This window comes from Pollicipes pollicipes, unplaced genomic scaffold (assembly GCF_011947565.3).
Source record: "Pollicipes pollicipes isolate AB1234 unplaced genomic scaffold, Ppol_2.1 Scaffold_7086;HRSCAF=8400_pilon_pilon_pilon, whole genome shotgun sequence".
Taxonomy (NCBI): domain Eukaryota; kingdom Metazoa; phylum Arthropoda; class Thecostraca; order Pollicipedomorpha; family Pollicipedidae; genus Pollicipes; species Pollicipes pollicipes.
In genome coordinates, this window is record NW_023596997.1 from 3271 (window position 1) to 22463 (window position 19193).

At 62.7% G+C, this 19193-nt stretch overlaps 1 protein-coding gene and 2 long non-coding RNA genes across 3 annotated transcripts; all 3 read left to right on the plus strand.

Moving 5' to 3' along the window:
- Positions 1-4216: 4216 nt before the first annotated feature.
- LOC119108935 (uncharacterized) lies at positions 4217-5402 on the plus strand. The gene is made up of 3 exons (XR_005095373.1): positions 4217-4308; positions 4650-4785; positions 5365-5402. It is a non-coding gene; the product is annotated as an uncharacterized LOC119108935 (long non-coding RNA).
- Positions 5403-11458: 6056 nt separating this feature from the next.
- LOC119108936 (citron rho-interacting kinase-like) lies at positions 11459-16762 on the plus strand. The gene is made up of 8 exons (XM_037232479.1): positions 11459-11596; positions 12151-12251; positions 12992-13141; positions 13679-13784; positions 14396-14540; positions 15529-15658; positions 15935-16089; positions 16521-16762. Exons 1-8 carry the CDS (start codon positions 11459-11461, stop codon positions 16760-16762), a joined length of 1167 nt encoding a protein of 388 aa, XP_037088374.1.
- Positions 16763-17265: 503 nt separating this feature from the next.
- On the plus strand, positions 17266-18846 carry LOC119108938 (uncharacterized). The gene is made up of 3 exons (XR_005095374.1): positions 17266-17301; positions 17594-17753; positions 18338-18846. It is a non-coding gene; the product is annotated as an uncharacterized LOC119108938 (long non-coding RNA).
- The last annotated feature ends 347 nt before the right edge of the window (positions 18847-19193 follow it).

Here is a 19193-nt window from a genome sequence, read left to right on the forward strand (position 1 = left end):
CAAGGACCGGTCAGTGGTGATGCGGGCCCGCTGCTGGGGAGTGCGGCGGGGTGGGGCGAGGGGGTGGTCCGGTTACGGAGGTGCCAAGGGTGACTGGTCTGGGCTGCTCAGCTGGTAGTGGGTTGCCCGCTGGGTGGACGAACTCGTAGCAAAGTCGGGTATTCGGACGAAGCCGTTGGCGAGTACTGGCGTGCATTCACTTGACACGTTCAGTGGCAGTCTGTCCTTTTATGTTCTCTCTCTTCTTATCCTGCATCCTCCGCGACGCCCCCGCTTGTCCGGGGCAGGCTGCATGCGCCAGCCCTGAGTGAGTCGAAGCGTCACCCCGGCGCTCCCCGTCCGAGCGTCGAGCAACACCCCCCGCAAAGGGGTCTCTGTGGGGACAAACCTCGGTGGATGGGCCGTATCCATTCTCCTTCATCCCATGGCCCTGAAATGGCCGTGACTGGAGGACAGGGGCTCTAATCCAGACAGCAAACCAACCACAGTGTTGGACCCCGCGGCCCCAGGTTTGCTCGCTCCCGCCGGACCTATCGTAAAAAATGTACGGCGACCCGCAATTGTCGATGGGTCGCCCTGTCGCGCGTCCCTGCACCTTTTCCACTTGTGCGGCCGGGGGTCCGCTCGCTGCCGCCTGGCACCATATGATAGCCGCGGCCGACGCGTCCAGCAGGCAGCGCCAGCAGCTCGCTGCTGCGGCGGCCGACGCAGAGCCATCTAGCGAGCTGGAACGGAAAGGTGTGCGCCCAGCGACGCCAGCTGCACACGCTGCGCGAGCGGCTGGACGAGTACGAGCGCGGCGAGGTCGGCAGCCAGCTCAAGCAGGTACCGACGCTCGTTTCCCGGCCAGCTGGAGGGTGCCCACCCCCGGGGGATGATGGGAGGTGTTGTGCTCGGCACCGCTTGCGAGCTGGCAGCGCCGAATAAATCGGCTGGAAGAAGGGGAGGAGTGCTTGTGCTTTATGATTTATGTTGCAGTCCCGCGAGACCGGTGGATGTGCTAGTGAAGACATTGTGCGCAGGGAATGCGTCATGTAAAGTGCCGTTATATATATATATATATATATATATATATATATATATATATATATATATATATATAGCGAGGTATTTGGATCGGATGTTATCTCGACCGGCGCGTGCACTACTATTCTCCTTCCTCCCCAGCTGAGCGCGAAGGTGGATGAGAAGGAGCGAGCGTCCTACAGAAGATTGAGGAGGAGCGGAAACCGGCTGGAGGCGGCTCTCGCCCGGGCCGAGGACAAGTCCGCTGTGAGTCTGCATATTCTCCCCCATGTGCAGCACCGGGCTGTGTCGGAACCCGCGGCGCCTCGAGTGTGGGCCCAGCACTCGTGTTCAGCTGGTGGTCGTCCCCTCGCACATGATGACAAACACTGCGCAAATCTGAGCGTGCGGGTGGAGCGGTCGGCCGCGGCCGGACCCTCCCCGCTCGCGCTGATCTGACCCAGGTCCTGAGCCCCTGCGTGTGGCGCCGCCGCCGCCGCCGCCGCTGCGCCGCCGCGCCTGACTCCCCTCCCGCCGCTAGGGCTACGTTCGCCTGCTGGAGGTAGAGAAGAAGGACCGCATGTCGACCGAGAAGCGCGCGCTCGAGCTGCTGCAGGACATCAAGCGCAAGTGGAAGCGCGACGAGGAGGAGCGGCTCAAGGTCATCCAGGACGAGGTCAAGGTGAGCTGACGGGATCAGCCGGCCGCCAGACGGGTTATGTGGAGTTCGTGGAGCAGCGTGGGTTTTGCCATTGTCTGCGCGGCAGCGTGTGGTGTGTGTGTGTGTGTGCGCGCGTGTGTGGCGTGCGTGCGTCGGTGCTCCACGACGCACCCAGGTGCTGTGGCGATATAGCGTCGCATGTCTCACCCTGGCAGTATGGGCGGGCACCGCTGAGAATCGGACGCCGCACCTCTGGTTTCTCAGACGCGCTGCGTAACCACTGCACCATCGGTATCCTTGCATGGATGTGACGTTGCATGTGCCTAGCAGTAATATGAATGACGTCACCAAGCTGTCTGAGGCCCGAGCTTTACTATGACTGTCGTGGAACGGGAGAGCGTTCGTTGAACCGCCGTCTGCCCGCAGCGGTACCAGGCCGAGTGCAAGTCGATGGAGGAGAAGTACCACTTCTCGCTGGAGAACCTGCAGCGCTGCCAGAGCCAGCTGAATGCCGCCGAGGAGGCCAGGAAGACGGCCGAGGAGGCCGCCAAACAGAACCAGCACAAGGTCAAGGAGGTACGTCTTGTCGTGGGCGACCGGAGCGCCGCCTCGTTCGGATCGGAGGGCACGACTAAGTCACTGGGATAATAGGCGGCCGAAATGAAAATTGAAGCGCCAACGTGTTGGGATGCCAGTTAGATCGCTCCATTTTGCCTGTCAATCCGCATTTTTTTGTGCGTGCTGGTTCTGCTGAAGTGCGACCAGTGTGAGTGCTGCTTCCACGGAAGTTGCAGTATTTTGAGTGTTTGGAAGGCGTCACACCGCGCCGCGCGACCTTCCCAACACGGTTGTACGGTGACTAAGACCAAAAGACCAACCAAGACTTCGAGCCAAGAAGAAGTCTGACTGAATGACTGAGCTGGTGAGCGACTCTGGACTGCTGGGTGAGCGCGTGTGCCGCTCAGATAGTGGGTATGTCTGCGGGCAAATGGCACGAGACTGGATTGCTGGGCGTGCGTGTATGCCCCTCGGATAATGGGTGTTTCTCCGGGTAAATGGCACGAGACTTGACTGCTGGGCGTGCGCGTATGCCCCTCAGATAATGGGTGTGTCCCCGGGTAAATGGCACGAGACTGGATTGCTGGGCGTGCGTGTATGCCCCTCGGATAATGGGTGTGTCTCCGGGTAAATGGCACGAGACGCGCGAGCAAGGGCTCCCGTTGTGGACCGTTCGGTGACCGGCTGGGCCCGTTCGCTAGGTACTGGACAGCAGCCGAGTGGACTCGGCCGGACTGCAGCAGCGGCTGGAGCAGACGACGGCCGCCTCGCAGCAGCAGCTGCTCCAGCTGCAGCAGCAGCTCGCCGCCGGCCAGCGCGAACCGCGACCAGCTGCAGGGCGCAGCTGCAGCAGGCGGCGCGCGACCAGCGACGGCTCGAGCGACAGGTGAGGAGGGGGTCAGTCCGACGCCCCGGGGCGTGACTGAGCTGCCCACGGCTCCACGTGGTGTCTGGCTCTAGCGGCGTTCGGGCCCAAGTTGTCTAAAGGCGTCATATGCGTTACGTGCTGTCCGACCGTCTTTCCCTGGCGCTAACACCGTGCTTCGCTCTCTTCCGGGAAATGGCATGTGTTTACCTTCGACATCTTCATGCCAAGAGCATTCCCGGCGTGTCTACGAAGGTTGTGTGTATCTGTCCAGCACGCTCAGGTTTTCCGTACGCCAACGCGCTCACGTGACCGTGTTGGAGTGTCCCCGCCCGTCGTGACGCCGCCTGACCGTCGGCAGCTGGAACAGACGACGGCCGACGCGGCGCAGCTGGCAGAGCTGCGCGCCGAGCGGGACCGGCTGCGTGCCGAGGCCGAGCGGCTGGCGCGCGCGCGCGGCGACGCCGAGGCGCGCGCCGATCGGTGCCAGCAAGGCGGCTCGGCGGCCGCCGCCCAGCTGGAGCGCCAGCTGGCCGAGCAGCGCCGCCAGACGGCCGAGCTCGCCGAGCAACTGCAGGTGGGCAGCCGGTACCGGGCACCGGGTGCGGGACTGTCCAGCGGTGGCCAAGCATGAACTGGGGATGGGTTTTAAACGCTGGGTGCACGGCGTTCTGGGGTTTGTTCGATACTGAATCTGTTTTGTTCTCTTGCGCGATGGCCGTAGGACGTCGTTCAGCCTTATCGGTGGGCGGTGTTGATAGAGTTGTTTGTGTCTCTAGCTGTACTGCCGCGTCCGCAGCAGTGTGACAGCCACGGCGACGTGGTGTCTGTGGCTGTTTCTGCTGCTGACGTTGCCAACTTAGGAACTGCTGTCATCATCCGCCGTCGCCTGCCTTGAGTCCCACCGCCGTGTCCCTCTCTCAGGTCTCATGTTGTGCCTCTCCCTTTGTATCACGCCGCCTGTGCTTCCGCCACCGTGTCGCGCCATACCCGCCGCCGCCGACACTCCGCTCCGCCGCCGACACCCCGCTCTGCCGACAGTCGGCGCGCGCCCGCCGGGAGCAGTCGGCTGCTGCGCTGTCGGCGCGCGAGGCCGAGCTGGCCGGTCTGCGGGACACGCACCTGGCCGAGGCGGCCGAGCTGCGGGCCCAGCTGGAGGCGGCGCACCAGGAGCGCGACGCCATGCTGCAGGACCTGCGCGTCACCCAGGACAAGGAGGGTACGGCACGCACGCACGCACGCGCGGCGTGGCGCGGCCCCGCTTGTGCGCTCCGGACGGCTGGCGACGGCCGGTTACATGGCGGCGTCGGGTAGCTGGGCCACTGGTTGTGTTCGGAAGGCTGGCGATGACCGGCTACCCTGCGGTATTGAGTGGCTGGGCCGCTGGTCGTGTTTAGAGACTTGCGGCTGTAGTTCGGGAGGTGGATTTTAAAGGGCAGTTCAGCTACAGAGGCCGTCCATCCACCGCCCGGGGAGGGTCGGGGCACGCCCCGTATTTGCCGTACTGCGGACGTCTGGGGGTGGTGCCGTGCGGGGCGTCTGACCCGGGCGTGGTTACAGAGGATCACCAGCAGCGCATCTGTGAGCTGGAGACCACCCTCCTGGGCCTGGAGGAGTCGCTCAACAAGCTGGAGCACTGCAACGAGACGCTGCAGCACCAGTTGGCCAACGCCAGCGCCGCCGAGCCGCACGACAGGTGGATGGGCGTACACCCCGTCGGGTTGCCCCCCCCCCCCTCACATTTCACGGAGTCCCTCTTTCACAGTGCTGACCAAGCATGTTTCTGTCCTACTCTCGTGTTGCTTAATCCACATCTGCCTACCTTCTTGCTCTGCTGTTCTATGATTTGCTTGCATACCGGCTTATTGACTCTCATGCTTTGTTTTTGGCTGCCATCTGGCCCTCCTGTTGTCATGTTATTGTGTTGTCTTCAGGAGTGTAGTTTTCTTTCAATTTGGGGGGGGGGCGACACTGATATGCCCCCAACCTTTGGACAGTGGGCAAAATCCTGGGAGAAGCCTGTTTGTTGGCATATTTTGGGTGTAGGTTGGGTCATTTTCACTGTTCAGCAACCCCTCCACCTCCAACTCATTTTGTGAAACAACGCTCCTGCGTGTCTTATTCTCTTTGGTCTCCCCGCTATTCTGTCCCTTTTTTTCGTGCAATGACATGCTCATTATTTGTCTTTCCGTCCTGTTTGTGTATTCTCCCGGCTACCGCCGCTGGACAAATCAGTGTCCGTCGCGCCTGGTAAACACCGCCCGTCTGCCGGCAGTGAGGAGCTGGCCAAGCTGAAGCAGTCGCAGCTGGTGCTGGAGACGCAGCTGGAGCGGACCGAAGAAGCAGCTGGAGTCGGCGCGGGGAGCGCGGCGCCGTGGACCGGCACAAGGTGGCCGAGCTGCAGGACCAGATCAGACTGGTACGTGTCGTCGCCCGGCCGGCCGCGTTCGCCGACCTTTCATCTCGCTGTCGGCACGTCACATCAAATGTGATATGATGACTTGTAATGGTCCAGTACGCATCCTGTCGTAGTCATGTCCAGCTCGAATCTGACGTAGCTGTCTGTAAACCCACCCTTAACTTTGTACCGCGAAGAAGATTTCTTGTCCACTCACTCACCAAACGCCAGCGTAATACGTAAGCCCGTCTCTGTGAGCCGTCCGCCGCCCCGCGCCGCAGAAGGACAAGCAGGTCGCCGGACTGGAAGATCGACGTGCGCATCGCCAACCGGGAGGCGCGAGCGGCCGAGGCGGCGCTGGCCGAGCTGCGCCAGGCCGAGGGCCGCTGGGTGGCGGAGCGGACCGAGCTGACGCAGCGCGCCGGCCGGCTCGAGCAGCAGCTGGCCGAGCGGCAGGCCGGCCTCGAGCGCGCCGAACGCGACGTCGAGGCGGCACGGTCGCGAGGCGCACGAAGCTGAAGGAGGCGCACGAGGTGAGTCAGTCGGTCGGCGAGGCGCGCCGGGGGGCGTCTGGAAACAGGAGAAGTGCGCGCATCAATTGACGGGGAAGGCGAAAGCACAGGGAGAAAATTGGAAGCGGTCGCGTAAACGGAACTGACTTAGGTTGTTGCTCAAGCAAGACGGAAGGGGGTACTCGTAGATAAGACAGGATACAGTTTGTGCACCAGCAAGTACGGGTGTTTCATTTGTAGACCAAAGGAACTTGTAAAAAGCAACAAATCCAGGTGTGTGTGTAAATGCATATGCAAATGCACAGAATCCACTCACGTTCATGCGCTACTCTACGTTTACAAGTATTGTTCTAAGATAGGCTTTGAAAGATCGTTGTCACGATGAGTCGTCCTCATAAATCCTGGACTTTTGAAGATGTTTGTTAAAGTGGACTTGACGCTTAAGATTCGGACCATGTGCCGAGCGATTCGGACCGTCCCATCGTTCTGTCTGTGTGCTGATTTGGAAGTCAGTCGTCCCCAGCGAAGAGAGCCGTTCTCAGCCGGAATGTTGAATGAAGCCGTTTCTCAGCCGGAATGAAGTACCGACCGCTCGACATCGGTGGGCCCGACGGCCTTCCCTTGCCGCGTCCGAGCCGGGCCCTTCTGACCAGCCACGTGCCCGTCCGCACACAGACGGAGGTGGGCGCGGGTGGAACAGGTGCGCGCGCTGGAGCGGGAGCTGGCCGAGGGCGCGGCGGCCGCCGGCCAGCGCGAGCAGGCCGAGCGTGCCGCCCAGCGCCTGCAGGAGCGCTTGACGACCAGCAGGCGGCCGCCCAGCAGCAGACCGAGCGCACGCACCGCCTCCAGGAGACGGAGGAGGCGCTGCGCCGCGAGCTGGCCGACGCTCAGAAGAAGGCCGACACAGCAGAGGAGGCGGTGAGGACCGGGCGGGCGCCGCTGGGTGGCGGGCTGGGCAGAGTGGTACGCGGAGTTTTGAGACTGGGATGCCAGCTTTGCTTCAAATGTGTTTTATTTCCCTTTTTGCGGCCCTGGTACAGCATACTACCCTGACTTATTACCAATGTTTAGCACGTGAGGCGAAGTTCAGCGATGTCACTTAAAGTACGCCGTAACCAAAATAAGTTGATGTAACGCCAAAAGAAAGCTCTTGAATGTCGGGTGTTGAGCACGTCCCCAATGCACGGAGCTCTCACTACTCTTCGGCTGTACTAGAGCCTGACCGCTGTTGTTTATGGAGCCGTGGTTTACCTCGCATCTGAGCTGACGCGTCGCTGCCGACCATAGACGATCTCGTCCCTGAAGGACCTCTGCTCCACGCTGGACACGCAGCTGACCGCATGGAGCAGCTGCTGAAGAAGCAGGAGGCCGACACAGATAAGCAGGAGCAGAACAAGTCAGTGTGTAGCGCAACCCACCGGCTGCGGACTTGGCCACAGCCTGCCGGGGTGTAGCCGATGCTTATGGTGTCACATAACACGATTAGGCGAACGAGACAACGTATCGTCGAGCGGGCACAAAAGATCCCTTGTGTTAAGCTGATGTTTCAGACCCTAAATCCCTTAAAGTTCCTCTTCGCCAGACTTCAGTTCAAACATTGTTCGCACGCACCACTCGGACCACTTAGCTGGCCAAGGACCGCGACCACGGAGCCAGCTGGTAGCTTAGAACGTTCTTGTTTTGACCGCACTGACTCTGGGCCTCATCTCTGACGACACCCTGCGTGTGCACCCCTCCGGATCAAGTTAGCCCTGTCTGCCGAGGTCTGCCTTTTGTCTCGCCCTGTTCTTGTGACTCGAGCCTAATGGTCCGTTGTGGTGTCCCTCCCGCCAGGTCTCACGGGCCTGTTGTTTGCCCCCGCCCTCCAGGTCCCTAACAGCCCGTTGTGTGCCCCTTCCCGTCAGGTCTCTAACGGCCCCTTTTTGTGCCCCTCCCCGCCAGGTCTCTCATGGTCTTGTGTACCTCTCCCCGCCAGGTCTCTCACGGCCCGTTGTGTGCCCCTCCCCGCCCAGGTCTCTCATGGTCTTGTGTACCCCTCCTCGCCAGGTCTCTCACGGCCCGTTGTGTGCCCCTCCCCGCCAGGTCTCATGGTCTTGTGTACCCCTCCTCGCCAGGTCTCTCACGGCCCGTTGTGTGCCCCTTCCCGTCAGGTCTCTAACGGCCCCTTTGTGTACTCCTCCCCGTCAGGTCTCTCACGGCCCGATGTGTGCCCCTCCCCGCAGGTCTCTCATGGTCTTGTGTACCCTCCCCGCCAGGTCTTTCACGGCCCGTTGTGTGCCCCTCCCCGCCAGGTCGGCCCTGTCGGACGAGATCGCGCGCCTGCAGACCGAGCTTCGCTCCGCCAAGGCGGGCGCCAACGAGGAGAAGTCGCTGAAGCTGTTCCAGGAGCGGCGCGTCCAGGGACCTGGAGCGCCGCCTGCAGGAGCAGTGAGGCCGACGTCGAGACCGAGCGTGACATCCTGAAGAAGGACCTGGACGAGTACCGCGAGCTGTCACACGGTCTCACCAACCAGGTGAGCCGAGGGCTGCACTCGTGGGGACGCTGAAACGTTTGGTGGTTCGCCAAGCACGCTAACAAGCGGCAAGAATGCTGATGAGTGTTGGATATCCCAGTAATTACCAGGGTTTGGGGAGCGCGGGAGAAAAAACGTCCATGCCCGTCAGTCTGTGCGCGTTCCCAGATTTCTCTTGTCGCTGCGCTGCGGTTCCGTTCTGTGCCCTTTTCCACGCCCATGTCGGCGACAATCTTGTGCGCACGTGACGGCGGCCGCCCGCGCTCCGCTGGTCTGACGGCTGGGTGTCGGCGCAGCTGTCGCAGCACGACCAGCAGCTGTCGGAGGCGCAGACGCAGCTGCGCCAGCTGGAGCGGCGCGAGGAGCAGACGCTGCGCGAGATGGCCCGGCTCAAGGAGGAGACGTCCGGCCTGCTCACGCAGATCCACTCGCTCAAGGACTCCAACTTCCAGCTGACCGAGGCGCTCGAGAAGGCCGTCGACCGCGCCGAGGCCTTCAAGAGAGGTCAGCCGGGGTCGCCGCGCGCTGCGTCCGCCCGACTGGGCCGGGCGGTTGGTAGCAGGAAGCGCCATTGGTTTTGGCGGTGAATTCTCGGACCGCATGGTTCCTCACCTGCTGCTTCTTATGCGTGCTGACTGCTACCAACTGGCAACCATCAGCATCAGCAAGCTCATGCCCGATCTAGCCTGGCTCGAAACATCGTAACCTAGGGTGCCGGGGCCTGCCCTGTGCTGACCATTGCCCGGCCCGGCCAGCCTTAGCCCGCGCCGCCGTAAGCCAATGATGACCGTTGGCGTTGACCTGCCGTGGCCGGGCAGGATCGCGAGCTGGAGGGCGTCATCTCGGAGATGCAGCTGAGCTACGACGAGAAGGAGCAGCGGCTGGAGGGCAACGCTTCGGTCAGCAGACCAAGCTGATCGACTTCCTGCAGGCCAAGTCGGAGGCGCCGCCGCGCAAGAAGGTGGGTCTGTCGTCGGTGCTGGGACGGGCCCGGGAGCCGCGGCTGGGACTCCGGGGCGGGCCGGGAGCCGCGGCTGGGACTCTGGGGCGGCCAGGGAGCCCTGGCTGGGCTCTGGGGCGGGCCGGGTAGCCGCGACTGGACGCAGGGACGGGGCCCGGCAGCCGCGGCTGGACTCCGGGGCGGGCCGGGAAGCCGCGGCTGGCGGTGTGGGCCACCGCAGCCGGGCTCGGCTCTGGTACCGGTGGCGGGTGGTGTTGGTAGGCCGCCGGACGGCCCCAGGGTGGGATTTAGGTTGAGCTTTGGTCCTGGATCTTGAGTGTGGAATTTGGAAGGATGTCTTGTGGGTTTTGAATGGCCCAGAAACGGCAAGAACACTATATCCATATGTATATGATACGTGACAATATATGATATATTGCCATATATCATAAGCCATTGCAATTGCATTTATTTTGGTAGTGCTTTGCATCATTCACAACGTAATACGGAACGATGCTCTCTATCCCCAGTCAACTCATTTCCTTGCCCGGGCTCTCTCGAGGCCCGGACAAGCCGGAGGGCGCTCTTGTCCCGCTGGTCGCCGCGGCGTCGGAGCAGCGGCCGTCCATCAACACGCCACGGCCGCTGCCCGGCCTGCCTCTCAGCCACAGTCTCTGACGCGCCGCCCGGCCCGTCATCACCACACGCCACGGCCGCTGCCCGGCCTGCCTCTCAGCCACAGTCCCTGACGCCGCCCGGCCCGTCCATCAGCGCACCACGGCCGCTGCCCGGTCTGCCTGTCAGCCGCAGTCCCTGACGCCGCCCGGCCCGTCCATCACCGCGCCACGGCCGCTGCCCGGCCTGCCTGTCAGCAGCAGTCCCTGACGCCGCCCGGCCCGTCCATCACGCGCCACGGCCGCTGCCCGGCCTGCTGTCAGCAGCAGTCCCGACGCCGCCGGCCCGTCCATCACCACGCCACGGCCGCTGCCCGGCCTGCTCTCAGCCACAGTCCTGACCGCCCGGCCCGTCCGCAGGACGCTGGCCGACGGCTGTTCGGTGAGAAACAGAAGGAGAACTGCACGCCCGTGCCGGAAATACCGTGACCTGGGAGCGGCTGTGGAGCGAGAGCGCATGCGCACCAAACAGGCCAACGACCAGCTGAACCGGGCCAGGGCCGAGATCGTGTCCCTTACCAACAAAGGTGAGCCGGCGGCGGCTGAGGAATGGTGCGGGGCACGGAGCGCTGGAGGGCCCGGACAGTAACTTGAGAAGACGACAGGCCGCTGGCAGGGGGTTTGTGGGGCTGCGACTTGTGTTGTATGTTTGGAGTGTCTTGACTGGTGTCATGGTTGCTTGTGTGTTCTTTATTTTTCTTGCATGAATTTGGTCATGTAAAGAGAATGAGTGTGGGCGGAGTATGCTCATTGGCTCAGTCGCAGTGCCGATGAAAAAAGCAACACCATAAGGAGCAATGTGTAGATGTTTAAATGTCGTAATCGGTCTGGGTTGAAGCCAGGTGTCTTGCCTCCAGCTGCAGTCACAGGGGAACATCGGGGAACATCAAACAATTAATTTATATTTTAATGGCTGCAAGGTGATAGATGGTCGCCGTCACACACGTTTGGTGTCTTGCTTTTTGTACGGGAATAACCGTGCGGAGATGGCAACAGGACATACGTTGTTCATCTCAACAATGACCGTTCGGTTAAAATGCTCCGGCTAGTCAGCGACGCAAGGTATCTTCACAAGTCGCACACGAACCGCACACGACCGCCATCGTGAACTCGGCCGTGGCGTGAGACCGGCACGTGACCTGGCGCCCCGCCCGTGCGCCGGCAGTGCCCACCTGTCCGGACAACGCCGTGCCTGGGCGGCACGCCGCAGTCGCGCCAGGCGCTTCGTCTGCTGGCGCAGTCGCCGGGGGTGCAGAGCACGCCGGCGGCGCGCGGCGCCCGCGCCGGCGCGCCCGCCGGCCGCCAGCCACGCCCACGCCCACGCCGCAGCGCATGCACCATAACATCCCGCACCGGTTCGACACGGGCCTGATGACGCGGGCCGCCAAGTGCGCCGCCTGCCTGGGCCCGGTGCGCTTCGGACGCACGGCCGCCCGCTGCGCCGAGTGTCACATCACTGCCCACCCCAAGGTACGGGCGCTGTGCCGAGTGTCACATCAACCGCACCCCAAGGTACGGCTGCTGTGCGAGTGTCACATCACTGCCCACCCCAAGGTACGGGCGCTGTGCCGAGTGCCACATCACCGCACCCCAAGGTATGGGCACTGTGGCGGGTGGCACGTGGCCACCGCTCTCCCCCCCGGTGCAGTCGGGTGATAGGCCCGCGGCCGGCGATCAGCAGCGGGGCTGGCGTCCTTGATCGGATGGAGAGGATCTCAGTTGGTTGTCGTGATGCATCAGCTTGATGTGTCTCCATGAGCTCTGCAAGTCAGCTGGAAATCGCACAGCATTGCCGACTGTTCTCGGTGTGTCGGTGGACCTCCAAGTCGGCAGTTTGAAAGCTGAAGCTCTTAAGACTCCCTCATCAGTATGGCCGTCGGTGCCCACGGCCGGGTGCGCGTGCGTCTCCTCCGCCGTGCGCCGGGTGCCGCTGACGCCGCCTCCCGCTGCAGTGCGCGGCGAGCTGCCGCGCACCTGCGGCCTGCCGGCGGCGCTGGCGCGGCAACTTCTCCGACTCGTGGCAGCAGTCGGACGCCTCGCCGGCCGTGCGCCGTGTCGCCGGGCCGCCCAAGCCGCCCCGACAGCCCTCCGAGGACACGCCCACCGCCGGCCCGGCTGGATCCGGGTGCCCAGGTGTGTGACGGGGTCCGGGGCGCCAGGTGCGTGGTGGGGTCAGGGGCGCCAGGTGCGTGGTGGGGTCCGAGGGCGCCAGGTGCGTGGCGGGGTCAGGGGCGCCAGGTGCGTGGTGGGGGTCCGAGGCGCCAGGTGCGTGGCGGGGTCAGGGGCGCCAGGTGCGTGGCGGGGTCAGGGGCGCCGGGTTCGTAGTGGGATCAGTGTGTGCAGGTGCAGGGCTGGGGTCGTTGTTCCCAGATGGGCATGTGGATCGCTGTGCTTGTTACGGTACGACAGCTGAATTAGGGCTCATAGGTGCTCCGAAGAGGGATAAATTGGGCGTTGTATGGGTTCACTATTCATTCCCGTGCCACCAATACCAATACCAACAAAAGGCAATGGGCGACATGCGAACAGGAAGTCCCAGGATTCAGACCCCAATGATGGCCCAGCGGGGCCATCATTACAGCGGCGGGCGGTGACCATTCCGTGACGGACATGATGACCCAGCGGCGGGCGGTGACCGGCCCGTGACGGACATGATGACCCAGCGGCGGGCGGTGACCGGCCCGTGACGGACATGATGACCCAGCGGCGGGCGGTGACCGGCCCGTGACGGACATGACCCAGCGGCGGGCGGTGACCGGCCCGTGACGGACATGGATGACCCAACGGCGGGCAGTGACCAGTCCGTGACGGATATGATGACCCAGCGGCGGACGGTGACCGGCCCGTGCGCCCCGCGTCCGGCAGGCCCGGAAAGGCCGGCTGGGAGCGTCGCTTCCTGCGCGTGGAGGAGGGCCAGCTGACGCTGTACGCCGAGGAGCCGTCGCCGGGCGGGCTGGCGCCGGCGCCGCTGCAGACCATCGACCTCCGCTCGGCCACGTGCACGTGGACGCCGACGTGGCGTACTCCGAGGTGCCGCAGCTGGCCCGCCGCGACTTGCCTTACGTGTTCAAGGTACGGCCTCCGGTATCGGCGTGTGGCGCGGGTGGCGGGCCGGTCGGGGCAGGCCGGCCCGTCTCCTGGTGGCGATCGAGGCGGGATGGCGGAGTACGCAGCGGGCAGCGGTAGGTTGTCAGTTACCGCGGTGCGTTCTGTGGCAGCTGTGGTGGATGTGTCATCCGACGAAGGGATCGAGGGGCTGGCCATCGGTAGTGAGTCATCGCTTGGTCTAAGTCGTCGAAATGCTGAGCGCATTCTAGGTTTGGCCCCACTTGTCCTGGGAGTGTTTGCGTAAAGTGTAAATGTAATCAGAGAAATACCGTATACGACGCCCGAATGCAGCAGCTGAATACGGCCGCTCCGTGTTACAGCTGTGCGCCGGGCCCAGACGACCGTTAGCCCTTGGGGCCTCTGTTGACGTGGCGGAGGGGGATGTTGAGGGATGCCCCGCTGTCGTGTCCCTCGTAACGCCGCGCGCCGCCGCCCCACACACAGGTGGGCATCGTGCAGGAGACGACCTGCTGGCCGGCCAAGTCGTACCAGTTTCCTGTGCAGCAGCCTGCCGGAGAAGCAGCAGTGGGTGGGCCTGCTGGAGTCGCTGGTGCCGCCGCCGGCCGCCGCCGGGCCGGCCGACGGCCGCGGCTCAGCCCGCGCCAGCCTCGTGTACGCCGCCGACGGCGCCGACTGCATCGACATCAACTGCGCGCACCTCGTCACCGACCAGGTGGGACGGCGGACGGCCGGCCGCGCCGGGCGTCGGCGCTCCGGGTTTGCCGCGTCCAGCGTGGCCGGCGTGATCACCAGTGCGACGGCATTGTGACTGAGATATTATGTTTTTTACTGAGGCGTTTGTGCAGGTGTGATGCGCAGATGACACCCGCGAATCTGTGTCGTGACTCATTGCATGTGACGTAACCGCAAGCTGAGCTGCAGTGCAATGTGGAGCGACATGCAACCCGACGCTGCCGTGGCCTGTTCTGACACCCGTGGCCTGTTCTGACACCCGTGACCTGTGCTGACACTCGTGACCTGTGCTGACACACGTGACTTGTGCTGACACCGTGACCTGTGCTAACACTCGTGACCTGTGCTGACACCGTGACCTGTGTTGACATCCGTGACTTGTGCTGACACCGTGACCTGTGTTGACACCCGTGACCTGTGCTAACACCCGTGACCTGTGCTGACCCCGTGACCGCCTCCGGCCGCCAGCTGATGCTACTCGGCACGGAGGACGGCCTGTACTCGCTGTCGCTCACCGACGGCCGCACGGAGCGACGCATCAAGGTGGACGGCTTCCCGCCTGTGCTCATGATGAGGGCCGTGCCCGAGGTTGACCAGCTGGTCTTCATCGCAGGTGGGCCTCTGCTGCTGGCCAGGCTGGCCTGCCCGGACCAAGGTGCCGCGCTGGTGCAGCCACAAACCGATATACATACCACCACATCGGCAACACCTGTCTTAGCTGGCTAGCATACGTGTCCAAATAGAAAGAGGGGTATCAGCTGTAACATGGCATAGACTCGCAGGTACACTGGTCAACTAAGATATACCAGGCGAGTTATGGGCAACTCGACCCGCTGGCTTTCTTTTGTGAAATGTACGCGTTGGCCAGCCGAAATCAACGCTGCATTTGCTTGTGTCGTATGTGTTATAGCTAAGGCATACCCCACCCGTTCACACACGTGGGTTTGGTTTAATGCGATGCGCTAGCCCCTCTTTGCCGACCGCACACTCTGGTCATATAGCCATCTAGCCGTTCTCGGTTTAGTGGTATTAGATATACATACATACATCATATATATATATATATATATATATATATATATATATATATATATATATATATATATATATATATATGTATATACACACAGTCACGTGACTGTTGGCTTATCTAGTGCACGCTTCTACATTGCAAGGCAACGTGGGATTCCGCTTTTGTGACGCATACGTGCCGTGCAAAGTTTTGCTGAATTCGAAAGCGTCCTCTGCTTGGGACTATAGCAAAGAGATTTGGAGTGAGGCATGCGTCACGGTTTCTTCCATGGTAACTCGGTGTCTTCGTGAGCATGTCGCACGTACCCTCACAGCCAGCTTTCCCGTCCCTTTAAAGGCTAGCAGTGCGTGCTCATTGTCTTAAGGTTTCGACTGAAGCGCTCCAGTCTAGACGCCAACATATCTGTCAGCCTCTTTAGTCTGCAGCATCGCGCCGTGCTGCGGGTGGTGGGGGGGGGGAGGGGGGGGGGGGGGCTCCGGGCGCGCTCACAGTCGACCGCGGCCGCCGACAGGCAAGGAGCACGAGCTGCGTGTGGCGCCGCTGAACGCGGTGCGCGCCTGCGCCGAAGCGGCCTCGGTGTCGGCCGCCCGACTGGACGCCTGGCGACTGGAGGGCCTGCAGAGCTGCCACCTACTGGCCGCCGGCGCCACCGGCGACAAGCAGGCGTTCGTGTGCGCCGCCTCCTCCAACCGCGTCTGGTGAGCCGCTGACGACGCCTCAAACCGAACGCACTAGGCCACTGTCCTGTCTAAGCGGGCCTGGTGAGGCAGACCTCGCCTCAAACACGTTACATGAGTACCAAAATAAGCGTCATTTGTATTTCCAGCTGTATACCTGATAGGCTACGCGGGCCGCCCGTCGCCTCACTGGCGATCCGTATTCACCAGGGTCGCCTGGCGCGGTGGGCTGCCTTCCAGTGCCTGTTGCCGGGGTGGTGGTGACCGTTGACCGAGCTTTGGTCCGCCGTTCTTTAGCCTATTCCGCTGGAGTTACGACCTGACCACCTACCAGCTGGTGAAGCAGTTCAGCACGCAGGAACCAGCCACCTGCCTGCACTTCACCTCCAGCTCCATCATCATCGGCACCGACCGCTTCTTTGAGGTCGACCTCTGCAACTTTGCCATTGAAGGTCGGTCAAGGCAGTGGTTGCCTCCAGCGTTCTGGCGGAGTCAAGTGTGGATCGCACGTCAGCGCCAGTGCTGAGCACTTGGAGCGATGTTCGGACACACTGGTACTCGACCGGTGACAGCATTTGGTTCGCTCCGGAGGCCGGGGAGATGCTCGGACACACTGGTACCCAGCCCGTGACATCATTGGTTCGCAGTGGCCCCGGGGGGCAAGCAGCAGGCGGCGATGCACGCTGGTCAGTCTGTAAATGTCCAGATGTCCAGATCCGGATGGCGCGATGGCTTGGTCTGGTGTGCTGGATCCGCGGCACGGTCTGCTGAGGCGTGTGCACACCCCGCGAGGACGGGAGACGGCGGTGACGCGGGCGTCGCCGTCGAGCCCCGCCGCTGTCTGCTGTGTTTAACGCCGCGGGTCTGACCGCGCGTTGGGCAGAGTTCCTGGACTCGTCGGACGCCAGCCTGGCGTACATCGTGTACGGCACCAGCCAGATGCGCTCGTTCCCGGTGGCGATCCTGGCCGTCTCCGAGAAGGAGTACCTGCTCTGCTACCACGAGCTGGGCGTGTTCGTCGACCAGTTCGGCTCGCGCTCACGCAAGCAGGACATCAAGTGGACCCGCCTGCCGTTGGCCTTCGGTGAGCTCACGGGCGGTGGCTCCGCTGGAGCAGACAGCTGAGAGTCCCTTTGGAACCCAGTGGTATAGACAGGGAAATTATAAAGAAGATACTAAGGTTTGTGCGAGTGGGTGTGTACTTTTTGACCCAGATGTATTGACACATCAAGCCCTTATCACGATCTGTAGTGTTCGTGGTGTGTTGGAACATTCTGAATCGGTGTAACGAGCAGTCAAAGGAGGTTAAACCGCGGGTACGTTCAGAGCAACGCCGAAAATGTGTGGCATGTTGTGCCCTCGCTTCACGCTCATCTCTCGCCCTCACCGCAGCGTACCAGGCGCCGTTCCTCTTCATCTTCCACTTCCACGCGGTGGAGGTGGTGGAGGTGGCGCGCGGCTCGTTCCGTGACGCGGACGCGGTGCCGCCGGCCGTCAGCCAGCTGGAGCTGGCCGGCGCGCGCTTCCTGGCGCCGGCCGGCGCCGCCGGCGGCGTGTACCTGGCCACCTCCCCTGCCGGCGCGGACCGAGCTGCACCGGCTGGCCGTGCTCAGCGAGGCCGTGGAGGACGCCGCCAGCGTCAGCAGCTGGGCCGACACGGACAGGTGGGCGTGCCGGCCGGGCGGGCGGCGGCAGTAGCGGCGGTGTGAGGTCTGGACGGCGGCACCGCGGGGTGGGATGTGCTTGGGATGAGTCGCTTCTGGCTGGCGGTCCTGCTGAGGGATGTGTATTGTTGGCCTTCGCTGGCAGGTGCGGAGTGCTTGAACACGCCCCTGGGCGCCGTGTCGCTCTGTGGCGCACCTGGCCCCGCCCTTGACGGACTGCGGTCCCGCGTGACGCTCGTAACACCCGGCGGACCTCTTCTGCGCGTGACGTGGCGTGACGCGCGGCCGACAGCGCGACGGCTACGGAGCAGACGGCCGAGCCGGACGCCGGCTCGCTGGAGTTCAGCTTCACGCCGTCGGTGATGGAGTCGCTGGAGGAGGCCAGCGGCGACACGCTCTCCATCGGCTCCGACCTCAGTAGCATGTCATCTGGCAGCCAGCCGTCGCGACACGTCAGTGGGGACCGACTCCGGGGCGTCGGTGCGGTGGGAGTGCACTGTCCGACACGTCAGTAGTGACCGGCTCCGCGGCGTCAGTACGGCAGTAGTGCACTGTCACATGTCAGGAATTACCGGCTCCGGGGGCGTCGGTGTGGCGGTAGTGCACTGTCCGACACGTCAGTAACGCCGGCAGTCGCGTCAGTGGTGGCGTGCAGTGGTGTCAGTGGTACTGCGCCGTCCCGGCACGTCATTACCATCAGTGATGTGATCGGTGGTATCCGTCATGGGTACTGTAGCGTTTCTTCAGTAGTTCATCGACCTGCGTGGGAGATCTGTCGTCAGGGCGGGGGGTTCAGAGCGTTTTTGAGCACGAAGTATCATGCTGCATATGAGCCTCTCAGACTTGTGAAATCTGGCAGGGTCCCCTGCACTACAAGCGAGCTGGCCTGAACGACACTGACTCGATCACTGCGGGTTGGCTCTGTTACATCACGCCACCCGCCCGTGAACTGTCGGATGGTGATTCGTTGAAGCCGACATGCCGACGATTGGGGTCAGAGAGCGCTGCTGACCTGCTGCTTCCTTCCGCCCGGCAGGTGCGCTTCAATGAGACCGTGCGGGTTCGCCAGCACAACCGGCCCGCTGAGGCGCCCACTAGCGACGCCAAGCGGCGCAAACGCTAAACAGACGCGCTCCGACCGGCCAAGATATTAATCCAGCGCGCGTGGAGTAACGCGCCGTGCATGGCAAGTCGAGGACGTCGGGTAGTTTAATGGCGCCTCGGCCGTGTACTTAAATAGTCGTGTGGTTAGTTGTGAAGTGGACCAGGGAATACAGGCCCCGTGAATGTGTCGCTGACCTGGGCCGAGTGCGACGCCGCAGAGTGAGGACCGCTTCCGGTTGTGATGGCGGACCGCTGAGTTTATCCGCCTTCGCCTGCCACCTCTTGCCCTTCTGTCTTTCTGTCCCGCCCGCTTCCCGCTTCCTGTTCTGTTCAGCTGTGTTCAATGGTGGCATTATGGTGAGCTTGCTTGCTCCACACGGGCTGTGTGCCTTCCCTTGCCTCTGTGCGCTGACCAGACCGAAATACACACATACGAGTTTCTGTTGAGGCTTTCGTCGGACTGAAGCTGGAGACCGCGGCCATTTTCTGGCGAGCTAATGATAGACTGTCGTCAGTCGGTGTGCGCGTCGACTGACAGGGATGTCATCGTCATTCATGGGCCGATTTATGATGAAGCAGAACGTGGCGTGTGCCTACTGCTACCCATATCAACCTTCATCCGTATAAATTGCGTGTGCGGAGCACGGCCCTGTCGCATGGTAAAGGGAGGGGGAAGGGGCGAAGCTGTCTAAGTCTGACGCTTCCACCGCGCTGTAGAAGTCGGGAGGGTATGCCGCACCCGGGCTCCCTCCGAAGTCGCGTCGACTATCGCACAGGGCGCCGCCGCA

Coding starts and splice junctions, on each gene's coding strand:
- LOC119108936 (XM_037232479.1), top strand. CDS start 11,459: ATGCACCATAACATCCCGCACCGGTTCGACACGGGCCTGATGACGCGG. Junction 15,659..15,934: donor GCCTCCTCCAACCGCGTCTG/GTGAGCCGCTGA, acceptor GCCGTTCTTTAG/CCTATTCCGCTGGAGTTACG. Junction 16,090..16,520: donor CTGCAACTTTGCCATTGAAG/GTCGGTCAAGGC, acceptor CGCGTTGGGCAG/AGTTCCTGGACTCGTCGGAC.